The following is a 25,634-nucleotide window of genomic DNA, read 5'->3' as shown; positions in this document are numbered from 1 at the left end:
ACAGACAGACAGACAGAGAGTGTAAGGGAAATTGTTGGGGAGTTGTTCATTCTCTGAAGAATTACAGACTGGTGTGATGAATCAGGTCTCTTCATACATGCAGCATGGACGAAGACTCATGCAGAGTCTCTGCAGATCTCCACAATGTCTTTTTATATACTGTTCAGCAATAACAAGTTGGCTGTCACGTGCACCTGGTGTTGGTAAATCAGTCCCTTAAAACAATGACCATTTGGGGGAGTGCACTCATCCTGTTTCCCATCCCAGGGTTCATACTATACCATAATCGCACCTTAAACTTCCCCCTTCATCCTGTGTCCCTCATTGAATGTCCTTTTGTCCTCTTTCTCACCTCAGTGAGAAAAGCCCACAAAGACTTTACAATTCATAGACTGATTCCTGGGATACACCCACCCATCCATCCTCTCTACCGCCTATCCCTTTCGGGGTTGGTTGGAGGGGGGGGCTGGAGCCTACCCCAGCTGTCAGCGGCGCACAGCAGCAGTTCAGGGACACATCTACTTCACCGTCTGACACGAGGGGAACAGAGGATGTCAAATGTCTCTTCTGCGGCAGGTTGGACCTCATCATGTCAGACAGCGTCAGGACCGCGGACGATGTGAAGACCCTCCTTCTTTCCTGCACAGGTGACAGCTCACAGGAAACGATGAAGTTCTACGACAGGTGGGCGCAGACGTACAATCAGGTCAGTGCTCAGAAACATCCTCCTTCAGCTCTGATGGAGACTTCAATACCACCACGAAAATCTGTGTTTGAGTATCAAACGTGCTCCTGCAGACCTTCAAGGTGTTTCAGATCAGGTCGGATGAACGAAGTCTGATCCTGTTTCATCTGACGTCAATCACACAGGACATTAAATTTAGGTTTAGGTTAAGTTTAGGTCCAACTCTTTTTAATCTGTACATGCTTCCCCTCGGGGACGTCATCAGGAGGCACGGCATCAGCTTCCATAGTTATGCTGATGATACGCAGCTGTACATTGCCGTGTCTCCTGGTGACACAGGGCCTATTGATGTCCTGTTTAACTGCATTTTAGACATCAAGTCATGGATGGCAGAAAATTTCCTTCAGCTCAACCAGGACAAAACAGAGGTCTTAGGTCTTATTGTCCAAGACTACACCCAAAAAACACATTTTTGTCACTGTTTGTATTGAAATTCCATCAATAGACAAAGATCCATCTTCATCCATTTTTCTATTTGTAAACACCATAAACTTAGTTTTACTCCAGTCAACTGTTAATATGTTTGTATCACACCATTTTTTAAGTTTTATCATTTCATTTTCTATTATTGTTACTAATGTTTTTAAATTATCATCTGAACAAAGAAAGGCTGTGTCATCCGCAAAAAGAACAAACTGCAACAGTTTTGACACGTAATATACAAGATAAATAACTCTGGTCCTAGTGCTGAACTTGAGGCACTCTACATTCAGTGTTTAAGCATTTAGATGTTTTTGTAGCTTTTAACCAAATTGAAAGCTACTCCTCTTATCCCATATGAAGACAGTTTAAAAATGTTGTGATCTAATGTATCAAATGCTTTCTTTAAGTCAACATATACTCCTATTGTGTATTTTTTATTGTCCATCACGGTTGTAATCTCTTCTATTATATCCATTAATGCTGACGATGTGGAACGTTTACTTCTAAAGCCATATTGGCACTCATTTAACAAATTATTCTTGTCAATAAAAGAATCTAATTTTCTACAAATAATGTTTCCAGTACCTCAGAGAATTGTGACAGCAGGAAAACCGGTCTATAATTAGTAAGATTATGCTTATCCTCTGCCTTAAACAATGGTACAACATCCGCCATCTTCATTCTGTCTGGGAAAACTCCTTTTCGGAAAGAAAAATGTTACTTAAAGGCTTTGTTATACAATCAATAGTCTTCTTTACGATGATCATATCAATTCCATCGCTGTCAACAAGGATTGTAAAACCTTACTTTCACCCTTCCAACCTTTTGCTGGTAGTCCACCCTGTCATTTGCTAGGTTGACAGCATCACAGTAGCTGCAGACAGATTTTGGATTTTGACTGATGCAGCTCTGAGTCCGTTGTGTCATGAGTTCAGCTTTTTGTTCCACTGACGGTCAGAACGGTGAACATGTCGTTGCTCTGTATCCTGAAGACTTTCTGCTGTGTGTAGAGATTTAATGTCCCCAGTGTGGGATCAATAAAGTCTTATCTTATCTTATCTTTTATCTTATCTTATCTTATCTTATCTTATCTTATCTTATCTTATCTTATCTTATCTTATCTTATCTTATCTTATCTTATCTTATGCACAGGACGTGAAGCTCATTAACTACGCAGCATCACATCTGGGAGTAGACTTCCTGATTGACCACTTCACTGGGAGTCGTCGTGAGGACGTTCAGGTTCTGGATGTTGCCTGTGGTTCCGGAGGCGTCGCGAAACTGGTGAGCCATAAACCTCAAAGTACAAACTCAGCATCTGTGGACGGCTGAAGTGCACAGCAGGTTTATGTGACGTCATCATTCAGAAAGGCTTGATGACAAACGCTGCAGTGTTACTTAAAGCCCACAGTCTGACTGAGCTGCTGGACATGTCAAACATGAGACTGATGGCTTTGGACAGATTTGATTTTGGACAGTAGTTGTTGACATGTTTAATTTCAAATATTTTTATTTGGATTTTTCAGACAAATATGTGAATAGTGATCACAGAGTAAACAGTAGATCCTTATTTTGACAGAAGAAAACAAAACAAAACAAAACAAAAAAGACAATAAGTGTAGGGTTAACACAAACAATGAACAATCCTGCTCATAACACCCTTCCCCCTACCCCCCCTTGCGAGTTGTTGACATGTTTGACTGTGGACCAGAGACACAGACACTGTGCGAAGGGAAAACTCTGTCTCTGAAGGGACAGTTCACCCTAAACTCTTCTTTCCTCCCGTCTCGTCTGTAGTTCACAGCGAGTAGAAGCTGTTAACTGACGACAGCAGTAATCAAACGCCGCCTCTGTCTTCACTGAGGTCTCATTGAAGGACAGAGTCGTGTCCAGGAAGCTGTGCTGCACTTAGTGTGAGATGATGGATCAGTGACATGAAGTCTGATCCTGTTGCTTCTGACCAGCCTGTGCTGCAGTGTTACTGTGTTCCTCATGCAGATGGTTGAACGGGGCTTCAGGCACTTTGTGGGAGTGGACGGCAGTGGGGGCATGCTGGCCCTGGCTGCTCAGACCGGCCTCTATCAGGACCTCCGGCTGGCCTTACTGGGAACACAACCGCTGCCTGCACAGACTGGTACTGGACTCTCACACTCACACACACTCTGTTCACTCACTGCTCATGATCACACATGATGATTCTGTTCAAGTTCATCTTGATTTGTCCAAAACTTTCTGCACGGCACTGACAGCGGGCAGCTGGTGGCTCTAAATCTTTATGACAGCTCATCTCCACATGACAGCTAGTTTGTGAGTCAGCGATGGTAAAACTCCACTGAGCCAACGCTGACGTTAGCACGAGGCTAACTTTGCTTCCTCAGAAACCTTTTTCGGCTTGGAGCCCTGACTTCACACCTGTCCAGGTATAACGGGGGCTACATCCACAGAGCAGTCTCAGACAAACGATCCCAGGATGAAGAGGACAACAGAAGACGCAGGAGACAGAAACACCGGGGACACTCTGACCGTTGAAAGTGTCATCTCTGGAATCTGATCCTGGCTCTCGGGCCTTTTCTTCTGCTGGTTTCAGATGGCTTTGACGTGGTGATCATCGTCGGTGCTCTGGATGCCGGTTTTGCACCGGTCAGTGTTGTCAGGGAGCTCTGCCATGCTGCCAAACCAGGTAAGCAGCTAACACCTGCTCTGCACAGCTCACCTGTCCTCACATCTAGCAGGTAACTGTAGCCGTAGCATTAGCAGTCACAGCAGGATTGTTAGGAACACGGCAGCATACGGAAAAGACGAGCGGGAGCCTTTTAGTCTTCTTTCAGGGCTCTCCATCCACCGCCACCAACAATAAAATGTCCACTGGGAATGACGGGGACTCGCAGGTTTGTTGGGGCTGCGTGGAGCCTGAGAGGAAGACCTGCAGGGACTGCTCAGGGCTGGAGAAGCACCTTCAAACTAACGTTGAACCTGTGTTTTAATGTAGAGTCAATTTCTCCTACAATCACAGCAAGATGAGGACAGTGTCCTCTGAGGTACAGCTTTAATACGACATCATGAATCTTCAGATAGAGTCTCAATGTTTGTTTAAAAAAACACACCATGTCTTCACGAGGACGCACAGAAGACTGACAACCACGTCACGTGTGTCCCTTCTGATCTGTCTTTGTTTTCCGTCTCTGTGGTTGTTTTCTGTCTTTTTGTCTCAGTGTCTGTCTCTCTGTGGGCAGCGGGTTCAGTAACCTGATGGTGTATGAAGTCACTGCAGACATCAGCTGTCAGTGACTGCCTTTGTAACTACCTGCAACAGAATGAGAGTGTGTTGTCTGCAGGAGGTTTGGTCTGCATGGCCAGAGGAGAGCACAGAGGAGCACCAGCAAGAAAATACAAGGAGGATCTGGAGAGAGAGCTGGACCTGATGGAGGAGGAGGGACTGTGGAGACCAGTGGGCATCAAACAGTCGGACAGATACATGGAAGACCCACATCTGAACCCTGAGAGAGAGGAGGACACGGAGGAGGAGCGATTCATCGGCGGGACCGTTTATCTGTACAGGAAGTCCATCCGTCCATCCGTCCAAATCAGTCACTGATCACACTCATGTTACCGCAGCGACGGCAGCATTCAGCAGAGCTCAGAGGAGAGTCCAGATATTCAGTGACACAAACACGCTCACACCTGATTTCAATTCTCGAGCAGTTTTATTTGCATTTATACCTCATCGGGCGAGAGAACCAGACCTTTTCTTCTCATTTCTTCTGTTCCACAGGACAAACTGAACATTTCTTCACGTTTATCTGTCGTCTTGAGTTTGTTCATGTCAATCAGAACTGCAACAATTCGTCAGTTAATCAATTAACCGCCAACTGTTCCGATAATCAGCTTGTTGTTTTAGTAATTTCTCAAGGAAAAATTCAGGCAAAACTTTACCACCGAAAGCCTCTCAGATGTGATGATTTGCTGCTTTTCTTGGTAACATCTGATTGTAAACTGAGTATTTTGTTTGTTTGTTTTCAGAAAGTTGGTCAGAAAACAACAATGAATATGTCTCATTCTATTCTCTGATGTGACGGGGACGGGTAGTCCTCGTCCCTGGTGTGGCCAGTGTGTGCTAATAAACATCAGTCAGCGCTCACAGATTTGCTTTTCCTTCAGTCAAGTTGGACTTTCCAGGCAGAAGCTTTAACATCCGTCTCCTCGTCCTTTAGCTGGAAATGCTGCTCTGTGTTCTGCTGGTTTGTGACGCTAACAGCAACCCGCTGATTTCTGGGGTCTTTTACACACTTAAAAAAGAATTTTCTGGATAGAAATGGATAAAGACTGGGGCCTCTGATGTTACCTGTTCAGTGAGTCTGCAGCCTGTTACACAAACACGGTCATGATGAAATTCATTGTAACGGACGTCAACATTAAACACTGATCGACAAACACTGAACACGTCTGCGTCATTTTTTATCCCAACAAAACAAACGAAAAAGAAAAAGATGGTGTCTGCAGCTGTCACAGCCTCATCCAATCATTTCATTCAGCCTTCATAAAATGATTGGATGGCCTGCCTGTCTGTCTGCCTGCCTGCCCGCCTACTCTGAACAGAGACTTTACTCTGAAAAATGTTCCACTGAGGATGAAAAACGCTGAGACGGACTTAGCGTACCTGTGCTTTGGGAGTTTCAGGTGAGCTCATGAAGGTAACGCTGTATGCCAGGTGTGTGGCCACGTCAGAGGCAGTCCAGGTGCAGAGGACTGACGTTTCCTCATGAGTGCGTCGGTGCAGATCCACAGACTCTGGATCAGACTGAAGGTACATTCATGCTTTCATACTTCGCTGGTGTCTATGTGATCGTGGCCTTTGGCAGAGATGTTTCTTCATGTATTCATTGAAGGACTGGTCTCCTCGCTGCTCCGTCATGGACTCCTCCTCCAGCAGGAGTCAGGCAGTGAGTTCAGGTGTTTTGGGGGAGTGGCCCCAGAGGGAGGCCTGAAACATTCAGTCTGGTTGATTTGGCAGTTAAACACTACAAATCCCAGAATTCAGCGTGCAGCAAAACAAACTGCTGTCGTATTAATAAAGAAATCAGGCCTCTGTCGATACTCTGCGGTCCCACGGCTGCACAGCATCAGTGTGCAGACAGCAGGACTCGCTCAGCCTGACAGGTGCGTGTTACCTGGCTGAGAGGTTGGAGGTGCAGCCTGCAGCTCTTCTTCTCTCAGCTCACTGTGGCTGCTGCTTCCATCACTTCCTGCTCGATCTCAGACTGAGCAGCAGTCAGACGGTGACGCGCTGTCCGCCGTCTTGTTCTGAAGACGCATTGTTGACAGACACACGGCACTTCCTGTGACTGCTTCACAATAAAAGTCAAGTCACATTTCAGCAGTGAAGGGCTTTTAATGTGAAACTGCAGCAGCAGGAAATGTTTAGTTTGCAGCAGCAGTAACTTCACACAGCATGTTTTTCAGGAAGGTCAGCACAGACACAGTTCATAATACTTCAAATATAGAAATATTACAGTACTTTCATGAGTGGGTCTGAGGCTCAGACGTCACTGTGACCTCATTCTGTCACAGACGGTGACTTTTACTTCAGTTACACTCCTCAAGATCATTACTTTAAAGCTGCCTTACTTGATCTTTTGTCCGCTTTTCAACAAAACAGCCTGCAAACACAACACCTGACCTATTATCAGCTACCACTGCTACTAATGTGGCTAACATGTTAGCAAAGAAGCGCCTACTTCCACATCCAACAGACATGAAGCAAATCTAAAATAAAAAGTTAATGAAGGCCAAAAGTAATATATACAGTCAGGAATATACTGTCTCACAACTTAAGCTGCTTCAAACAGGAGCTTCTTCATTTTGTGTTAGCTCGAATGCTAAGCTGACAGCTTCTAAAGAATGTTTTAATAGTTTTACTGCAGCTTCTGTATGTGGTTGTATTTTCTGTATTTGATTCAAGCCTGTGTCACAGCAAAGCTTGTAATACAGCTGCTGCTCCAAACTCATTTTGCTGTGCATTGATGACACCAAATGAGCAGACTGAGCCGGCCAATCAGCACCCACCTGCTCGCGATAAACCTCACAATTCTTTTTTCGTCAACCGATCGATCAGCTCGTGGTTTCATCTCAAATTTAATCTGGTTATGTATGACCAGGTTGTGTTTGGGATTCATGCATGTTTGGATGGTAGAAGTAAAAACAGGACAAAAGATCCAAATGGTTGAAATGTGTTGGTGAGCTCTGGTCCAGTTTGTCTTTTTGTATTAACAGCACATTGAAGAGCTTCCTCAGCAGCTCACCTGGTGGACGTGGTGGCTTCAATCCCAACCTGAGGCACATTCAAGGCCCTCTTTGGTTTCTTCACATGGGCAGTCGTCACACATTTGGAGAGTTAAATCAGATGGTTGCTCATGACATGCTCAGCATTTTCTCTGCTCAGCATTTAATACTGTTTCAGGCCAGCTTGAAATATAAATCTGCTGTAGGAGGAAACGAAGTAAAACACAAAGCAGTTCAGGCTGAGAACAACTTTGAAAATCTTTTATCCATAACAAGTCAAGATCAAAACCAGGACAGCAACCAGGAAGGTAAACTCAACCAGGTAAGGTTCAGATGAAGAAACAAAGTCCTGGAATCAGGACAACAGGAAATAAAGACCACTGGGATGGTGGACCGGTGTTAATGCTGCTGAGATAATCAGGGAGGGGGAGGCAGCTGAGTAGGTGGGTGGAGCAGGTTGAGATGGGCTAAGGGACATCACCTCATGGGCATGGATACCTTTCAAACCTGAGTTTTTTCTCCACGTTTTAGCCTTTTGTCCACACGCAAACACACTTTCAGGCCATGGAAATCAGAGCTTGTTGTTGTTGTTGTTGTTGTTGTTGTTGTTGTTGTTGTTGTCGTTGTCGTCCTTCCAGGTAAAGGTGTTCAGAAACTGTCTGCAGTGTTGATGTGGAAACAGAGAAAAGTGACTTTTGGCCACGTGACGTCTGAGTGTGTTTATGTTTTGTTCAATGGTGGCCAAAGCAGTTCTGGTGCTAACGTTGCTAACATGATTCAATTCAATTTTTTTTTTCAATTTTATTTGTATAGCGCCAAATCACAACAGAAGTTGTCTCAGGACACTTTCCATATAGAGCTGGTACAGACCAAGCTCTTTTATCTACAAAGAAACCAACAATTCCCCCATGAGCAAGCACTTGGCGACAGTGGCAAGGAAAAACATGACTCTTTAGTAATGTACAGTTACTCTTCTGCTTTTATTGAGGTGTCAGTCAAACACTGCAGCAGAATCTGACACCATGACTGCTATAACACATCAAGAAAAAGATGCATCGATACCAGCAAATTTCATAAAATCTGATTTTTCAGTCTGAACAAACTGACCAAGTTTCTAATTACAAACAAATCTCAATCGTCTTCTTGCAAGAAAGTTAAAAGTTATTGAAAAGTTAGTTTCAGAGGACTTGTCATGAAAGAAACCAGTTTCTCTCCAAAAACTATTTGGGTTTCGAATGAAGAAGGTTTTCGAGAGAAGTGGCCACATGCAGCCGTAAAGAGGCTGGATGCCAAGCGTATGCTGACGATGCAACGATTTATCTATCAGCAAACGCTCAACAGGCTGCAGACTCACTGAACAGGTAACATCAGAGGCCCCAGTCTTTATCCATTTCTATCCAGAAAATTCTTTTTTAAGTGTGTAAAAGACCCCAGAAATCAGCGGGTTGCTGTTAGCGTCACAAACCAGCAGAACACAGAGCAGCATTTCCAGCTAAAGGACGAGGAGACGGATGTTAAAGCTTCTGCCTGGAAAGTCCAACTTGACTGAAGGAAAAGCAAATCTGTGAGCGCTGACTGATGTTTATTAGCACACACTGGCCACACCAGGGACGAGGACTACCCGTCCCCGTCACATCAGAGAATAGAATGAGACATATTCATTGTTGTTTTCTGACCAACTTTCTGAAAACAAACAAACAAAATACTCAGTTTACAATCAGATGTTACCAAGAAAAGCAGCAAATCATCACATCTGAGAGGCTTTCGGTGGTAAAGTTTTGCTTGAATTTTTCCTTGAGAAATTACTAAAACAACAAGCTGATTATCGGAACAGTTGGCGGTTAATTGATTAACTGACGAATTGTTGCAGTTCTGATTGACATGAACAAACTCAAGACGACAGATAAACGTGAAGAAATGTTCAGTTTGTCCTGTGGAACAGAAGAAATGAGAAGAAAAGGTCTGGTTCTCTCGCCCGATGAGGTATAAATGCAAATAAAACTGCTCGAGAATTGAAATCAGGTGTGAGCGTGTTTGTGTCACTGAATATCTGGACTCTCCTCTGAGCTCTGCTGAATGCTGCCGTCGCTGCGGTAACATGAGTGTGATCAGTGACTGATTTGGACGGATGGACGGATGGACTTCCTGTACAGATAAACGGTCCCGCCGATGAATCGCTCCTCCTCCGTGTCCTCCTCTCTCTCAGGGTTCAGATGTGGGTCTTCCATGTATCTGTCCGACTGTTTGATGCCCACTGGTCTCCACAGTCCCTCCTCCTCCATCAGGTCCAGCTCTCTCTCCAGATCCTCCTTGTATTTTCTTGCTGGTGCTCCTCTGTGCTCTCCTCTGGCCATGCAGACCAAACCTCCTGCAGACAACACACTCTCATTCTGTTGCAGGTAGTTACAAAGGCAGTCACTGACAGCTGATGTCTGCAGTGACTTCATACACCATCAGGTTACTGAACCCGCTGCCCACAGAGAGACAGACACTGAGACAAAAAGACAGAAAACAACCACAGAGACGGAAAACAAAGACAGATCAGAAGGGACACACGTGACGTGGTTGTCAGTCTTCTGTGCGTCCTCGTGAAGACATGGTGTGTTTTTTTAAACAAACATTGAGACTCTATCTGAAGATTCATGATGTCGTATTAAAGCTGTACCTCAGAGGACACTGTCCTCATCTTGCTGTGATTGTAGGAGAAATTGACTCTACATTAAAACACAGGTTCAACGTTAGTTTGAAGGTGCTTCTCCAGCCCTGAGCAGTCCCTGCAGGTCTTCCTCTCAGGCTCCACGCAGCCCCAACAAACCTGCGAGTCCCCGTCATTCCCAGTGGACATTTTATTGTTGGTGGCGGTGGATGGAGAGCCCTGAAAGAAGACTAAAAGGCTCCCGCTCGTCTTTTCCGTATGCTGCCGTGTTCCTAACAATCCTGCTGTGACTGCTAATGCTACGGCTACAGTTACCTGCTAGATGTGAGGACAGGTGAGCTGTGCAGAGCAGGTGTTAGCTGCTTACCTGGTTTGGCAGCATGGCAGAGCTCCCTGACAACACTGACCGGTGCAAAACCGGCATCCAGAGCACCGACGATGATCACCACGTCAAAGCCATCTGAAACCAGCAGAAGAAAAGGCCCGAGAGCCAGGATCAGATTCCAGAGATGACACTTTCAACGGTCAGAGTGTCCCCGGTGTTTCTGTCTCCTGCGTCTTCTGTTGTCCTCTTCATCCTGGGATCGTTTGTCTGAGACTGCTCTGTGGATGTAGCCCCCGTTATACCTGGACAGGTGTGAAGTCAGGGCTCCAAGCCTAAAAAGGTTTCTGAGGAAGCAAAGTTAGCCTCGTGCTAACGTCAGCGTTGGCTCAGTGGAGTTTTACCATCGCTGACTCACAAACTAGCTGTCATGTGGAGATGAGCTGTCATAAAGATTTAGAGCCACCAGCTGCCCGCTGTCAGTGCCGTGCAGAAAGTTTTGGACAAATCAAGATGAACTTGAACAGAATCATCATGTGTGATCATGAGCAGTGAGTGAACAGAGTGTGTGTGAGTGTGAGAGTCCAGTACCAGTCTGTGCAGGCAGCGGTTGTGTTCCCAGTAAGGCCAGCCGGAGGTCCTGATAGAGGCCGGTCTGAGCAGCCAGGGCCAGCATGCCCCCACTGCCGTCCACTCCCACAAAGTGCCTGAAGCCCCGTTCAACCATCTGCATGAGGAACACAGTGTAAATGACTTGAATATTACCTCTGCAGTGATTGTTGGGGTATAACGTCAGATGATGTAGCGCTACACTGCCCCCTTTTGGCTTGTCACGACATTTTATTTTGGAAGACGGTTGCTGTTTTCCTCCTACCGTGCTTGGAGAGACTTCCACGCTGTTGTCGAGGGGACAGGTAAATGTTTAAAAGGCTAAAGTGTTTGTCGTGTTTGTATCTTGAGGAGCAGGAGTCTATTTTGTACTTTACCTCGTTGCCTTTGTATCGCTCATATGCTATTTCAAAGGGCTAATCTATGAGGCACAAGGATAGCAAAGAGAGCTTAAAGTAGCGCCCTACAGTATGCGGATGGAGGTATGAAACATGGATTGTAGTTTTAAGGCAGTGTACTTTCTACCTGTGAACAAACATTTGTGTTCATTTAAAACAAAGATACATGTCGAACACTGCGCTGTTAGTCATGTTAGACAGGCTGGCGGGATCAGACCTCACGTCACTGATCCATCGTCCGTCTCACATTAAGTTCAGCACAGCTTCCTGGACACGACTCTGTCCTTTGGTGAGACTTCAGTGAAGACAGAGGCGGCGTTTGAAAACGAATCTGCTTTACGAGACACGCAGACTCAAAGGACCTCTGTGTGTTTAGGTCGTCTTCATTTCATTTGTACTGTGACGAAAGCAGAACTGTCCTCGCTTCGCCTGTTCGGCTTCGATCAGCTTCGCTCTCTCTGCTCGTCCTCTCAGCTGCTTCATGACGTCGTCACCTGGATGATTCTCCGTCCGACCTGAAGGTGTGCTCATACGTGCTGAGCTCTGATTGGCTGCTTTTCCTTCACTCTGACCTCCAGCTCATCTCCATGAAAGCCAGCTTCATCAGAGCTTTGATGGTTTTTGTGACTGATCTTGACGATGCGTTTGGATGGACTGACCTTCATGTCTTACTGATGGACGTTGTCTCTCTTTGGTTGAGCGTTTCTTGTCACAACATGGATTCCTGCAGTAGTTGACTGGAGCTGTTAAACCAACAGCACCTCTGCACAGCTGATGCTCTGAAACTCATTAGGAAGGAAAGAAATTCCACGAATGACCTTCTGACACCTTCTCACCTGTCACCTGACAGTCAGTCCAGGTGAGGACGTCGTGAAGCAGAGCGTCTGTGTTTAACTCCTCTGTTTGTTCCACACGTTCTGTCAACACGATGAATCGCAGAGGGTTTCAAACCTGACTGTCTTTCAGAAGTCGTCTTGGATTTAATAGATCTTATAAGCGCGGGACGGACGTCCTTCATCCCAGCAGCCATCACACTGTTTGTCTGCAGCATCAGGTGACGTAGCTCTGCAGCATCAGGTGACGTAGCTCTGCGCTCTGTGTACTTTTTTCTTCTATATTTTTTCTCACCTGTTCAATAACTGTATTAATGGTCCCGCTGGCAGCAGTGTTTTAGGAGCTATAGGACACACACAGTCCTTCCCCGGTGCATTCAGCATTTTTAGGATCTGTCCAGAATGTAAATGTCCATGGTTGATTTTTCTCTTCTGTATCCTGCACACTGTTTTTATCTCGACCCGTCTGCGTCTGCTGTCTGTAACGGCTTCATTTCCCCAGTGTGGGATCAATAAAGTCTTATCTTATCTTATCTTATCTTATCTTATCTTATCTTATCTTATCTTATCTTACGCTCTGAAACAAAGTGTGACCGTCACATATTGTTTAGTTGACCTTGAATTTGAAAAGAGACTCTAAGCTGGACTTTAAAGTTCAGTCTCACCTTTTTAGCCACCCATCCTGTCCCACAGGCCACGTCCAGGACCAGAGCTGCTTCCGGACTGCCGGAGAAGTGGTCCGACAGGGCGCTCACGGCCAGGTCCGGTGCTCTGTAGCTCATCAGGGCGTGATCCTGTTTGAAGTGTTAGTCACACCTGATGCTGTATCTTCAGCGGTGTCACCTTAAAACTCACAAACTGTTGCTGCCCTGCTAAACGCCTTCACAGCCAAACTGTTTCTCAGCCACGTTTGCTGCGTGTTTTCTCAGAATTTGACATTTAAAACTGCATTTTGTGGCCAAAATGTCGGATGAGCGACATCCAGCCCTGGGACTGTTGTGATACTATGGAGTAGTTGTTGCTAGCGTGTTAGCAATCAGCTCCGAGCTTCCACATCCAGCAGACATGCCACATGAGTGCTAAGTACAGGCCTATCCTGTTCACCAAACATCTGGCTCTTTAGCTGCTCGATGCTCCACTATGTTCACAGAGCAGGAAGTGTACAGTACCTTCATCACAAACAGCTGCTTACCAGAAAGGTGCTGCAAAACCTCAGCTAGGAGCTAAATGAGGCGAAAAAGCTCACAGAGCTGCAGAGATGGATAAAGATGCCAGTCAGAATGATCCGTGCTGAAGTGGCCTTCAGACCTGAACAGGTCCAGGTCGTGGAAACTTACCTTCTCATAGTTTTGTGCCCAGCTGTCATAGAACTGAACTCGATCGTTTGCATCGGGACTTTTACAGGACTGAAAGGCCACTTTTGCTTCACACGCAGTTCTGCAGGAGTCCGACATGACGAGGGGACGATCGGAGAGCTGCCAGAGGACAGAGACAGACCATGGACGCGGTTTTATTCTCAGACAATGAAACAGTGACAGCAGTTCAAAGATGCATAAGAAGAGATGAAGATGAACTCAACTCAACTCAACCTTAATTATAAAGCACTTTAAAAAACAACCACAGCTGAGACAAAGTGCTGCGCATAGGAACATAAATAAATAAATAAAATGAATAAACCTAAAATCTAAGACAAACAATAAAAACAATAGACACAATAAAACAGGAGCAAGGTCTCAAGCTTGGTCGAAAGCCAAGGAATAAAAATGTGTTTTAAGACGAGTTTTAAAAATGGACAATGAGGGGGCCTGTCTGATGCACAAAGGTAGGTCGTTCCATAATCTTGGGGCAGCGACAGAAAAGGCACGATCCCCTCTGAGCTTCAACTTTGACCTCGGTACCTCCAGGAGCAGCTGATCAGCTGACCTGAGGCAGCGAGCAGGAGCGTAAAGATGAAGCAGCTCAGAGAGGTAAGGCGGGGCGAGACCATCTAAAGATTAAAAACAAATAAAAGAATCTTAAAGTGAACTCTAAAATGCACAGGCAGCCCGTGGAGGGAGGCCAGGACGGCGTTATGTGTTCCCTCTGACGTGGTCCAGTCAGGAGACGAGCAGCAGCGTTCTGGACCAACCGAAGACGTGAGAGGGAAGACTGGCTGACTCCAGAATAAAGGGCGTTACAGTAATCAGCCGAGAAGTATCAAAGGCATGATCACTGTTTCAAAGTGCTGACCTGAAGCTGAGCTGAAGAAGCTCGATTTGACCGCTGCACTTATCTGACGTCCAATTTAAAATCACCGTCCATCTTAAAACGAGCAGTTGCCAATCAGCTGTGCGACTTTCTAAACAATAATAGTTTATTCGAGGATTTCCAGTCAGGATTTAGAGTGCATCATAGCACAGAGACAGCACTGGTTAAAGTTACAAATGACCTTCTAATTGCATCTGATAAAGGATTTGTCTCTGTACTAGTCTTACTGGATCTTAGTGCTGCATTTGACACCATTGACCATGGCATCCTATTGCAGACACTGGAACATTTCATTGGCATTAAGGGAACTGCGCTAAGCTGGTTTAAATCCTACTTGTCAGATCGCTCTCAGTTTGTACGCGTTAATGACGACTCCTCTGTGCTCACTAAAGTCAGCTATGGAGTTCCGCAGGGTTCTGTGCTTGGACCAATTCTATTCACCTTATATATGCTTCCTTTAGGTAAGATTATCAGGAAGCACTCAATACATTTTCATTGCTATGCAGATGATACCCAGCTATATTTAGCAATGAAACCGGAAGAAACCAGTCAGTTAACTAGACTACAAGCATGTCTTCATGACATAAAGACCTGGATGACCTGCAATTTTCTGATGCTAAACTCGGACAAAACTGAAGTTATAGTATTCGGCCCTAAACATCTTAGAAAGTCACTTTCTGATGACATAGCAGTTATGGATGGCATTGCGCTGGCCTCCAGCACCACTGTAAAGAATCTGGGAGTCATCTTTGACCAAGACATGTCCTTTCACTCCCATGTAAAACAAATTTCAAGGACTGCCTTTTTTCACCTACGTAATATCGCAAAAATCAGGCATATTTTGTCTCAAAATGATGCAGAAAAACTAGTCCATGCATTCGTAACTTCCAGGCTGGATTATTGCAATTCTTTACTATCAGGCTGCCCAAATTCATTGCTGAATATTCTCCAGTTGCTCCAGAACGCTGCAGCACGTGTTCTGACAAAAACCAGGAAGCGAGATCATATTTCTCCAATACTCGCCGCTCTGCACTGGCTCCCTGTAAAGTTTAGAATAGAGTTTAAAATTCTCCTCCTTACTTACAAAGCCATAAAAGGCCAGGCACCTTCTTATCTTAAAGAGCTCATAGTACCTTATTGCCCTACTCGAACACTGCGTTCCCAGAATGCATTTCTACATATGGTTCCTAAAGTCTCAAAAAGCAGAACAGGAGTCAGAGCATTTAGCTATCAAGCTCCTCTCCTGTGGAACCATCTTCAGTCTTTGTCCGGGAGGCAGACACTGTCTCTACATTTAAGAGTCGTCTTAAAACTGTCCTCTTTGATAAAGCTTATAGTTAGGGCTGGCTCAGGCTGGTCCTGGACCAGCCCCTAGTTATGCAGCTATAGGATTAGACTGTTGGGGGACATCCAAAGACACACCGAGCTCCTCTGTCCTTCTGTCCCTCTCCATCTGCACGCTCTCATGTCCTACCACGGCGTGTTACTAACTTAGCTCCTTCCCCGGAGTCTCTGTGCTTTGTCGTCTTGCAGGTTCCCATGGACAGTGTCTGAATCTGGATTGTGGATTTCAGCTGCGTCTCCTGCTTTGGCCCTGCCTGACATCCACTGCAACTGCTACTGCTGTTATTACATCCACTGTCACTGTTACTGTGACTGCATGTCTGTCTCTCTGTCTCTGTCTGTCTGTCTGTCTGTCTGTCTGTCTGTCTGTCTGTCTGTCTGTCTGTCTGTCTGTCTGTCTGTCTCACTCTCTCTCTCTTGCTCTTCCTCTCTCACCCAACCGGTGGAGGCAGATGGCCGCCCACCCAGAGTCTGGTTCTGCTCGAGGTTTCTGCCTGTTAAAAGGAAGTTTTTCCTCGCCACTGTCGCCAAGTGCTGCTCATGGGGGAATTGTTGGTTTCTTTGTAGATAAAAGAGCTTGGTCTGTACCAGCTCTATATGGAAAGTGTCCTGAGACAACTTCTGTTGTGATTTGGTGCTATACAAATAAAATTGAATTGAATTGAATTGAATTGAATTGAAATTGAAAACCCAGGTTTGAGACTGTTGGCTTCACATATAGAGCCAAGGGGCCCAAATCAACGAATGAAGATGAAGAGCAGCACGAATGGCCTCCTGTCACATCAATGATACGTGTTCGGACCTGAAGGACGCTCGTAAAAAGAGGCGTCTTCAGCGGGTCAACAGCTCGAGTGTTCAGCAACACTTCTGCGCTGCTCAACATTTGAGCTCCGTCACTCATTTTGTCCTTCGGCGCCTCTCAGCGGTTCTGCTACAGAGAGGCTGACTTTTTGGAGATACGTGGTTCTCACAGGACGGCCGCGCTGCAGACACGTGATGCAGAGCCGGCCCGAGCCTCCATGGGGCCCTAAGCAAAATTTGATTTTGGGGCCCTCTATTTCTGCCAATAATATTGATTGTTGATCATTCACACACCTCCTACAAACTGCCTTGCTCTGGCAGTGTTGTCAGCCTGACATGTCTTCACACATTTAAGGGGGTGGCCACGTAATAACATAAATAATACCAATGAACGAATGATGAATGATGTCCTGGTGCCACACGTGGTCTTTAATCTCAAAATGTAGCACATTCAGCTCCAAGAGCTGCCACCAATCCAAGTGATAAAGCTTCGTTTTAACCGTAAAAGTGTCATCTGGTTTATTGTGTTTGGTTTCAAAAAACTGCAACAGCAATGTGCAAAAATAATCTGTAGTGCAAGAACAACAATAAAGTGCAACAACAAATAAAATCACTTAGAAATATAAAAATAATAACAAATTCAATTGTACAAAAACAGACATAATTAAATCAAATATCAATCAAATACTTCAGTAATGATGTTAATGAAGAGAGTTAGCTGAAACAAATATAAAGTTGAATAATTAGGTCATCAAACATGTAAATGTATGTAACTATGTGCAGCGAGCAGTTCAAAGGGGTCATCTGTGCTTCAGGGACTTCTCCATCTCTGTGGCCAGTGCACGCCATCAATATCAGACTGTGTCTCACTGTGTCCATCAAGTGGACACAGAGGACGGGGGTGCGAGACAGAACTCTGTAGAGGAAGGAGATGGACCTAAGATGAAATACATACATACACACATATTAATGAGATATTTTGACTACGTTAATTTCCCTTTAGATGTAATTCTTGTACTTAGAAATGAAATGTGTACTGTATGATGACAGCCTTTCCCCCGCCTGATGCATTACCCACAGGACCGGGCTGATGCCTCTGGGGGAGTTTCACATAACTTATGAGTTCATGTAAAAATAACATGTTTATTTACTCACATAATGACCATGCTCTGCAGCAAACATGTACTATAACTGGCAGCCTGATGCAGAAACATATTGCTAGCATCACGCTTGCTAGCAAACAGTTGACATTTTATTTAATGTTTGCTATCAAATCAACTTTGTTTTGAGGCCAAAAAAAAAAAAAAGGCCGAAATATGTAAGGCCAATTCCGAGAATCAACTCAAAGTTAAGCTAACTATTACACAAATACAAACATGTTGGCATGAATATTAAGCTATTTAACCGGCCAGTCAAAAGATAATTTTCTCTGGTTTTCAACTAGCTAGCTAATTTGCTATTGACAGCTACACAAATCTCTTTGATAAACAGTCCATCACAAAGACATGCAAACATACGTTTATCTTGGCATTTTTTCTCCTCTTCCTCTTTCTTCCTCTTTCTTTTCTCTGCCCCTGAAGGACATGTCCTTTTTTGCGACATTGTTTTGCCTTCGACTGCCTGCGCTTTGGATACGCAGTGCGCAGGCTCACAGTACCGCAGCAGCTTTGACATTTAAAGAGAGGCCGCGAGTCACCAGGCCGACATCAGCAGCAGCACTCTGTTGGCATGTACAATAATATATCTTTGATCATATAGAAATCATCACTCATACATGCAAAAAATAAAAAAACATATCTTTTGTTAATTGCTCTTGGGGGGCCCCCTAGTGGCCGCAGGGTCCTAAGCAGGCGCTAAGTTTGCTTATGCCGTGGGTCGGCTCTGATGTGAAGACCTGACTGGACATGAAGCAGTTCAACAGTTCAGCCTTCTGACAGGGTCCAGACCAGGGTCAGAGTCAGACCAGGTTCAGGTTCAGAGTCAGACCAGGGTCAGAGTCAGACCAGGTTCAGGTTCAGAGTCAGACCAGGGTCAGAGTCAGACCAGGGTCAGAGTCAGAGTCAGACCAGGGTCAGAGTCAGAGTCAGACCAGGGTCAGGTTCAGAGTCAGACCAGGGTCAGGTTCAGAGTCAGACCAGGGTCAGAGTCAGAGTCAGACCAGGGTCAGAGTCAGAGTCAGACCAGGGTCAGAGTCAGACCAGGGTCAGGTTCAGAGTCAGACCAGGGTCAGGTTCAGAGTCAGACCAGGGTCAGGTTCAGAGTCAGACCAGGTTCAGGGTCAGAGTCAGACCAGGTTCAGGGTCAGAGTCAGACCAGGGTCAGGTTCAGAGTCAGACCAGGGTCAGAGTCAGACCAGGTTCAGGTTCAGAGTCAGACCAGGTTCAGGGTCAGAGTCAGACCAGGTTCAGGGTCAGAGTCAGACCAGGGTCAGGTTCAGAGTCAGACCAGGTTCAGGTTCAGAGTCAGACCAGGTTCAGGTTCAGAGTCAGACCAGGTTCAGGGTCAGAGTCAGACCAGGTTCAGGGTCAGAGTCAGACCAGGGTCAGGTTCAAACCTTCAGACAGTCTGTTCCTGTGATTTCATGAAGCTTTATGCGTCTCGTGATGTTTCTTGATTCATGGCTCCACCTTCACTGAAGGTCACATCCACGACTTTTTCCTCACACGCAGCCAAACTAAACCGGCTGTCCTGTCCTGTCTCTGGTGTCTCAGCAGGTCCACCCGGCCGTTGAGTCTTACTCGAGATTTGCACGTACAAATACTCTGAGGTCTGTTGCTCCTGTTAGAAACTACATCATTACAACAAAAGTGAGCAAATGCCAGATTTCAAAGTCAACACAGGAAACGTGAACGGAGAAGCCCACCACCAGCTCTCACTTGAGCCAGTCATCAGCCAATAGGAGAGCCCCGAAAAGTGTCAGCAGAACTCAGGGCAGCAAGAGGCAGATATGAGCAGAAGTGGAGGTGGGTGGAGGTGGGTGGGGCAGTCAACTGAAGCTCAGCGAAGAAGCCTGGTGTTTAGGGTCATAAAGGACAGACTACCTCTCACCACAGGAGGACGCCTGCAACACCACTCATCCTCCACCTGCACCACCTGCTTTCATCCCTTCACGGCAGAATTCATCGGCCTCATGTGACCACTCCAGCGAGCGTCGTCTCCACCTGCCTCAGGTGAGGCTGCCGTTACACAGCCGGGAACATGAGTACTTTTACTGCATTAGAACACGTTGGCGATCACGCTGATATTTGTACTTTTACTGCATTAGAACACGTTGATATTTGTACTTTTACTGCATTAGAACACATTGATATTTGTACTTTTACTGCATTAGAACACGTTGATATTCGTACTTTTACTGCATTAGAACACATTGGCAATCACACTGATATTTGTACTTTTACTGCATTAGAACACATTGATATTCGTACTTTTACTGCATTAGAACACGTTGATATTCGTACTTGTACTGCATTAGAACACGTTGATATTCGTACTTTTACTGCATTAGAACACGTTGGTGATCGCGCTGATATTCGTACTTTTACTGCATTAGAACACGTTGGTGATCGCGCTGATATTCGTACTTTTACTGCATTAGAACACGTTGATATTTGTACTTTTACTGCATTAGAACACGTTGGTGATCGCGCTGATATTCGTACTTTTACTGCATTAGAACACATTGATATTTGTACTTTTACTGCATTAGAACACGTTGATATTCGTACTTTTACTGCATTAGAACACATTGGCGATCACACTGATATTTGTACTTTTACTGCATTAGAACACGTTGATATTTGTACTTTTACTGCATTAGAACACATTGATATTTGTACTTTTACTGCATTAGAACACGTTGATATTCGTACTTTTACTGCATTAGAACACATTGGCGATCACACTGATATTTGTACTTTTACTGCATTAGAACACATTGATATTCGTACTTTTACTGCATTAGAACACGTTGATATTCGTACTTTTACTGCATTAGAACACGTTGATATTCGTACTTTTACTGCATTAGAACACGTTGGTGATCGCGCTGATATTCGTACTTTTACTGCATTAGAACACGTTGGTGATCGCGCTGATATTCGTACTTTTACTGCATTAGAACACGTTGATATTTGTACTTTTACTGCATTAGAACACGTTGGTGATCACACTGATATTTGTACTTTTACTGCATTAGAACACGTTGATATTTGTACTTTTACTGCATTAGAACACGTTGATATTTGTACTTTTACTGCATTAGAACACGTTGGCGATCACACTGATATTTGTACTTTTACTGCATTAGAACACATTGATATTTGTACTTTTACTGCATTAGAACACGTTGATATTTGTACTTTTACTGCATTAGAACACGTTGGTGATCGCGCTGATATTTGCACTTTTACTGCATTAGAACACGTTGATATTTGTACTTTTACTGCATTAGAACACGTTGGTGATCGCGCTGATATTCATACTTTTACTGCATTAGAACACGTTGATATTCGTACTTTTACTGCATTAGAACACGTTGGCGATCGCGCTGATATTTGTACTTTTACTGCATTAGAACACGTTGATATTCGTACTTTTACTGCATTAGAACACGTTGATATTCGTACTTTTACTGCATTAGAACACGTTGGCGATCGCGCTGATATTCGTACTTTTACTGCATTAGAACACATTGATATTCGTACTTTTACTGCATTAGAACACGTTGATATTCGTACTTTTACTGCATTAGAACACGTTGGCGATCGCGCTGATATTCGTACTTTTACTGCATTAGAACACGTTGATATTCGTACTTTTACTGCATTAGAACACGTTGGCGATCACGCTGATATTTGTACTTTTACTGCATTAGAACACGTTGATATTCGTACTTTTACTGCATTAGAACACGTTGGCGATCGCGCTGATATTCGTACTTTTACTGCATTAGAACACGTTGGCGATCACGCTGATATTTGTACTTTTACTGCATTAGAACACGTTGATATTCGTACTTTTACTGCATTAGAACACGTTGGCGATCACGCTGATATTTGTACTTTTACTGCATTAGAACACGTTGATATTCGTACTTTTACTGCATTAGAACACATTGGCGATCGCGCTGATATTCGTACTTTTTCAGGCGGGTGCTCGTTGGCGGCTGCTGACTCCACAGGTGTGATTCAGCCGTCAGACTGACCTTTCCAACATCACAGGTGACATCATGACAGCAGCTCGTGATGTCTCTGACACAATCTGTCAGTCCTCTGGTCCTCAGGGACCTGACAGCACAGAGGACATGGAGACACTTTTTAACTGCTGCCAAAATGAATCTATGATGACCTAAAACATGAAGAACTAGCTCACGCCTATTAATGATAATACAGCCGTCAGCTCATGGCTGTCCACCTGTCTCAGTGTCCAGTGTCCTCTGGACAGCCGAGTTCGATGCTCGGTGCTGATGATGAGACACCTTCGATGGGGACACAGGAGAGACGGGCAGCTTGATCTCCTGAGCTTTTGTTGCTCTGGTGCTTTTCCGCTCTTCTGTCGAGTCTCTGGTGGTATTATATTGATCTGTCACACCCAGTTCAAAGTCTACGAACGCCAAAGCAACAAACACAGCAACACTGTGCTGTCAGAGATCACCGACTGTCTGATCAAACCTCTGAAATATAACAAAAGACATCTGCAGCAGCGTCTCAGCAGTTTGTCTGTCCCACAACTGCAGACTTCAGTCCTCTAAGAGCCAAACGTGGACATCAAGAACAAATGAAAACTGTTCATTCTCACCTGTGGATGAATCCAGGTGACAAACCGCTGCAGCCTTCAAACGGCAATGCGACAGGTCAGGTAGCTCAGGGGGAGGAGGGGTGAGCTGCTGCGTGCTGATTGGCTGGAGCTGGACGCACAGGCGATGTCAGCAGGTTTTTATTGACGCTAACGGAACGTGTGTCACGTGTGGTTCAGCAGTGTTCACAGGTGACACGCGTCACATGATGCAAACGTGTGGTTTTCACTCACGAACAGAAACACTTCACTTTCAGACACTTCACCAACGTTTCATCGTTCTGCTCTGAATCCCTGCTGAGTCATTTAGTGCAGCTCAGCAGGTCGATCCACCCGAGCAGACGCAGGATTAAAGTCTGAAAGCAAAAAAAAAGGATTCAAGAAAAGGATTAAAGTCTGAAGGACGGCAGAAGAGTGAGATATGAAATCTAAAGGTCAGCTGTCAATCAGGAGCTCGCTCTAATCTCTTCATTTATGGCTGCGAGGACTGTCAACGGTTCCCGCCCTCAGAGGGACTGTTACACATAACGGCTGCTGATAGGATGAGGTCACGTGACATCAAACCACGCCCTCTGAGGAAAAACGCTCTCACTGGTCCAAACGTCAAAGGTGAAGTCATGTGACCTCGTAGAGACCACGGGCCGACGCGGCGCGCTCGTGTTCGTCTCTTCACGTCGTTCTGTGAGTCTGTGGTGAGTCGACTGACTTCCTGGTTAACGGCCACTTCAAACCTGAACCTGACCTGGGACAGCCCCAAACCCTGAGCCTGACCCTGGACACCCAAACCCTGAGCCTGACCTGGGACAGCCCCAAACCCTGAGCCTGACCCTGGACACCCCCAAACCCTGAGCCTGACCCTGGACACCCCCAAACCCTGAGCCTGACCCTGGACACCCAAACCCTGAGCCTGACCCTGGACACCCCCAAACCCTGAGCCTGACCTGGGACAGCCCCAAACCCTGAGCCTGACCCTGGACACCCCCAAACCCTGAGCCTGACCTGGGACAGCCCCAAACCCTGAGCCTGACCCTGGACACCCCCAAACCCTGAGCCTGACCTGGGACAGCCCCAAATCCTGAACCTGACCCTGGACACCCCCAAACCCTGAGCCTGACCTGGGACAGCCCCAAACACTGACCCTGACCTGGGACAGCCCCAAACCCTGAGCCTGACCCTGGACACCCGAACCCTGAGCCTGACCCTGGACACCCAAACCCTGAGCCTGACCCTGGACACCCCCAAACCCTGAGCCTGACCTGGGACAGCCCCAAACCCTGAGCCTGACCCTGGACACCCCCAAACCCTGAGCCTGACCTGGGACAGCCCCAAACCCTGAGCCTGACCCTGGACACCCCCAAACCCTGAGCCTGACCTGGGACAGCCCCAAATCCTGAACCTGACCCTGGACACCCCCAAACCCTGAGCCTGACCCTGGACACCCCCAAACCCTGAGCCTGACCTGGGACAGCCCCAAACCCTGAGCCTGACCCTGGACACCCCCAAACCCTGAGCCTGACCTGGGACAGCCCCAAACCCTGAGCCTGACCCTGGACACCCCCAAACCCTGAGCCTGACCTGGGACAGCCCCAAACCCTGAGCCTGACCCTGGACACCCCCAAACCCTGAGCCTGACCTGGGACAGCCCCAAATCCTGAACCTGACCCTGGACACCCCCAAACCCTGAGCCTGACCCTGGACACTCCCAAACCCTGAGCCTGACCTGGGACAGCCCCAAACACTGAGCCTGACCTGCACCCGTATACCGGATCAGTCACCCATCATACGTTTGGTAAAAGAGACCCAAATCTCACAAATGGAGCCCGCAGGTTAGAAATCCATTCGGATCATCATTTTCAGCCTATCACGTTCATTTTTTAAAGATGCAACGAGAGAAGCGTTCTGGAGGTGGATCTTCAGCAGCACAGACCTGAACGATGAGGAACATCACAGGGACCCTACAGGCACCAGGGTGTCTTTAGCCCCCCAAATTTTCCCTATGGGAAATTAATAAAGCATAATCTTCTTATCTAATAAGACAAGTGAAGCGTTTGTTACATGAGACGAGCTTTTCATGACGAAACTTTTCTAAACAAAGACAAATGATTACGTGGCCGTCAGAGAGACTCTGGAGAAGAGACGTAAATATTAATAAAAATAAGCGTTATTCATTCATAAAATCACCTCTCAGTGCCAAAAGGAACGACATTAAAACAGAGCAGACAGTCAAGGAGAAACTATCAAAACCAAGACACAGACGAGAAACCACAATGCAGCGAAGGCTGCAAACATAAAGCAACCGTTCAGAAACAGAACGAGAGGCTGCTTCAGTCTGAGAAATAAACCATAAAAGAATCAGAGACATCACATAGAAACACGTTCAGGAGAAATCACCCTTCAAACACACTGACAGCTTCAGCAGCTGCAGCTGGCCTGGACATATAAGTCCACTTCCTGTTTATTACCTAACACCATGGTGACGCAGCAAGGGGGTGGGTCTCCTCTCCCGAGGACCACTCCAGTGAGGAGGATGATGTACTGATGTCTCACACTGCTCACATTTCTGGGAACAAAATAATAACTTTCATCAGAGAGTGAATCAGAGTGAATGAAGCGGGTGCTCCTGCAGGTTTGGGATCTCTGGAGAACAGAAGCAAGTTAACGAGCCCCCGAAGTCACATAGACGGTATTTTTGTGCACAAATGTTTGTGTTTGTGATATTATATGGCTGCCTGGACTTCAGGCCTCTGTAAAAATCAAAGTGCAATGATCTGAGTCAAAGCTACCACATCAAAGTGAGTTTACAGATTTTTAGCGAATAAATAAATAAAAATTAAAGTACAATGAAGATTTTGAGAATAATGTGAAAATGTTTTGAGAAGAAAAGCAACGTTATAAAAAAGAAGCTCTAATTTCGAGAAAAAGTTATGATAATAGGAAAATAAGGGTTGTCATTTCACAACAAAAACTTTTTAGCAGGAAACTATACGCTACAGTACAAGAATGAGCATAAGATCAAATGTGATAACATTCATGCTAGCAAACCCTTTGAAGAGCCACAAACAATGAGGAATACTCACGTTTCCTTTTGCTGCGTAGTGAGCCATCACTTCCAGAGATGATCTTCGTACAGTCTCATCGCGAGCTCCTCCGCGCAGCCTCCCTGCATCCGAGCGCGAGCATC

At 45.7% G+C, this 25,634-nt stretch overlaps 2 protein-coding genes across 2 annotated transcripts; one reads left to right on the top strand and one right to left on the bottom strand.

Moving 5' to 3' along the window:
• Positions 1–560: 560 nt before the first annotated feature.
• On the top strand, positions 561–4,802 carry LOC139334273 (methyltransferase-like protein 27). The gene is made up of 5 exons (XM_070967067.1): positions 561–706; positions 2,321–2,452; positions 3,167–3,302; positions 3,756–3,848; positions 4,504–4,802. Exons 1-5 carry the CDS (start codon positions 590–592, stop codon positions 4,761–4,763), a joined length of 738 nt encoding a protein of 245 aa, XP_070823168.1. The 5' UTR covers positions 561–589; the 3' UTR covers positions 4,764–4,802.
• A 4,714-nt stretch (positions 4,803–9,516) lies between these two features.
• Positions 9,517–13,719, bottom strand: LOC139334107 (methyltransferase-like protein 27). Its single transcript, XM_070966863.1, has 5 exons — positions 13,603–13,719; positions 12,931–13,059; positions 11,017–11,152; positions 10,471–10,563; positions 9,517–9,815 (listed from the first exon to the last, which is right to left on the bottom strand). The coding sequence occupies exons 1-5, from the start codon at positions 13,717–13,719 to the stop codon at positions 9,556–9,558; spliced, it is 735 nt and encodes a 244-aa protein (XP_070822964.1). The 3' UTR covers positions 9,517–9,555.
• Positions 13,720–25,634: the final 11,915 nt, after the last annotated feature.

This window comes from Chaetodon trifascialis, chromosome 7, assembly GCF_039877785.1.
Source record: "Chaetodon trifascialis isolate fChaTrf1 chromosome 7, fChaTrf1.hap1, whole genome shotgun sequence".
NCBI classification, from domain to species: Eukaryota; Metazoa; Chordata; class Actinopteri; order Chaetodontiformes; family Chaetodontidae; genus Chaetodon; species Chaetodon trifascialis.
Note: the sequence above shows the minus strand (reverse complement) of the source record. Positions and strands in the feature narration are given on the sequence as shown.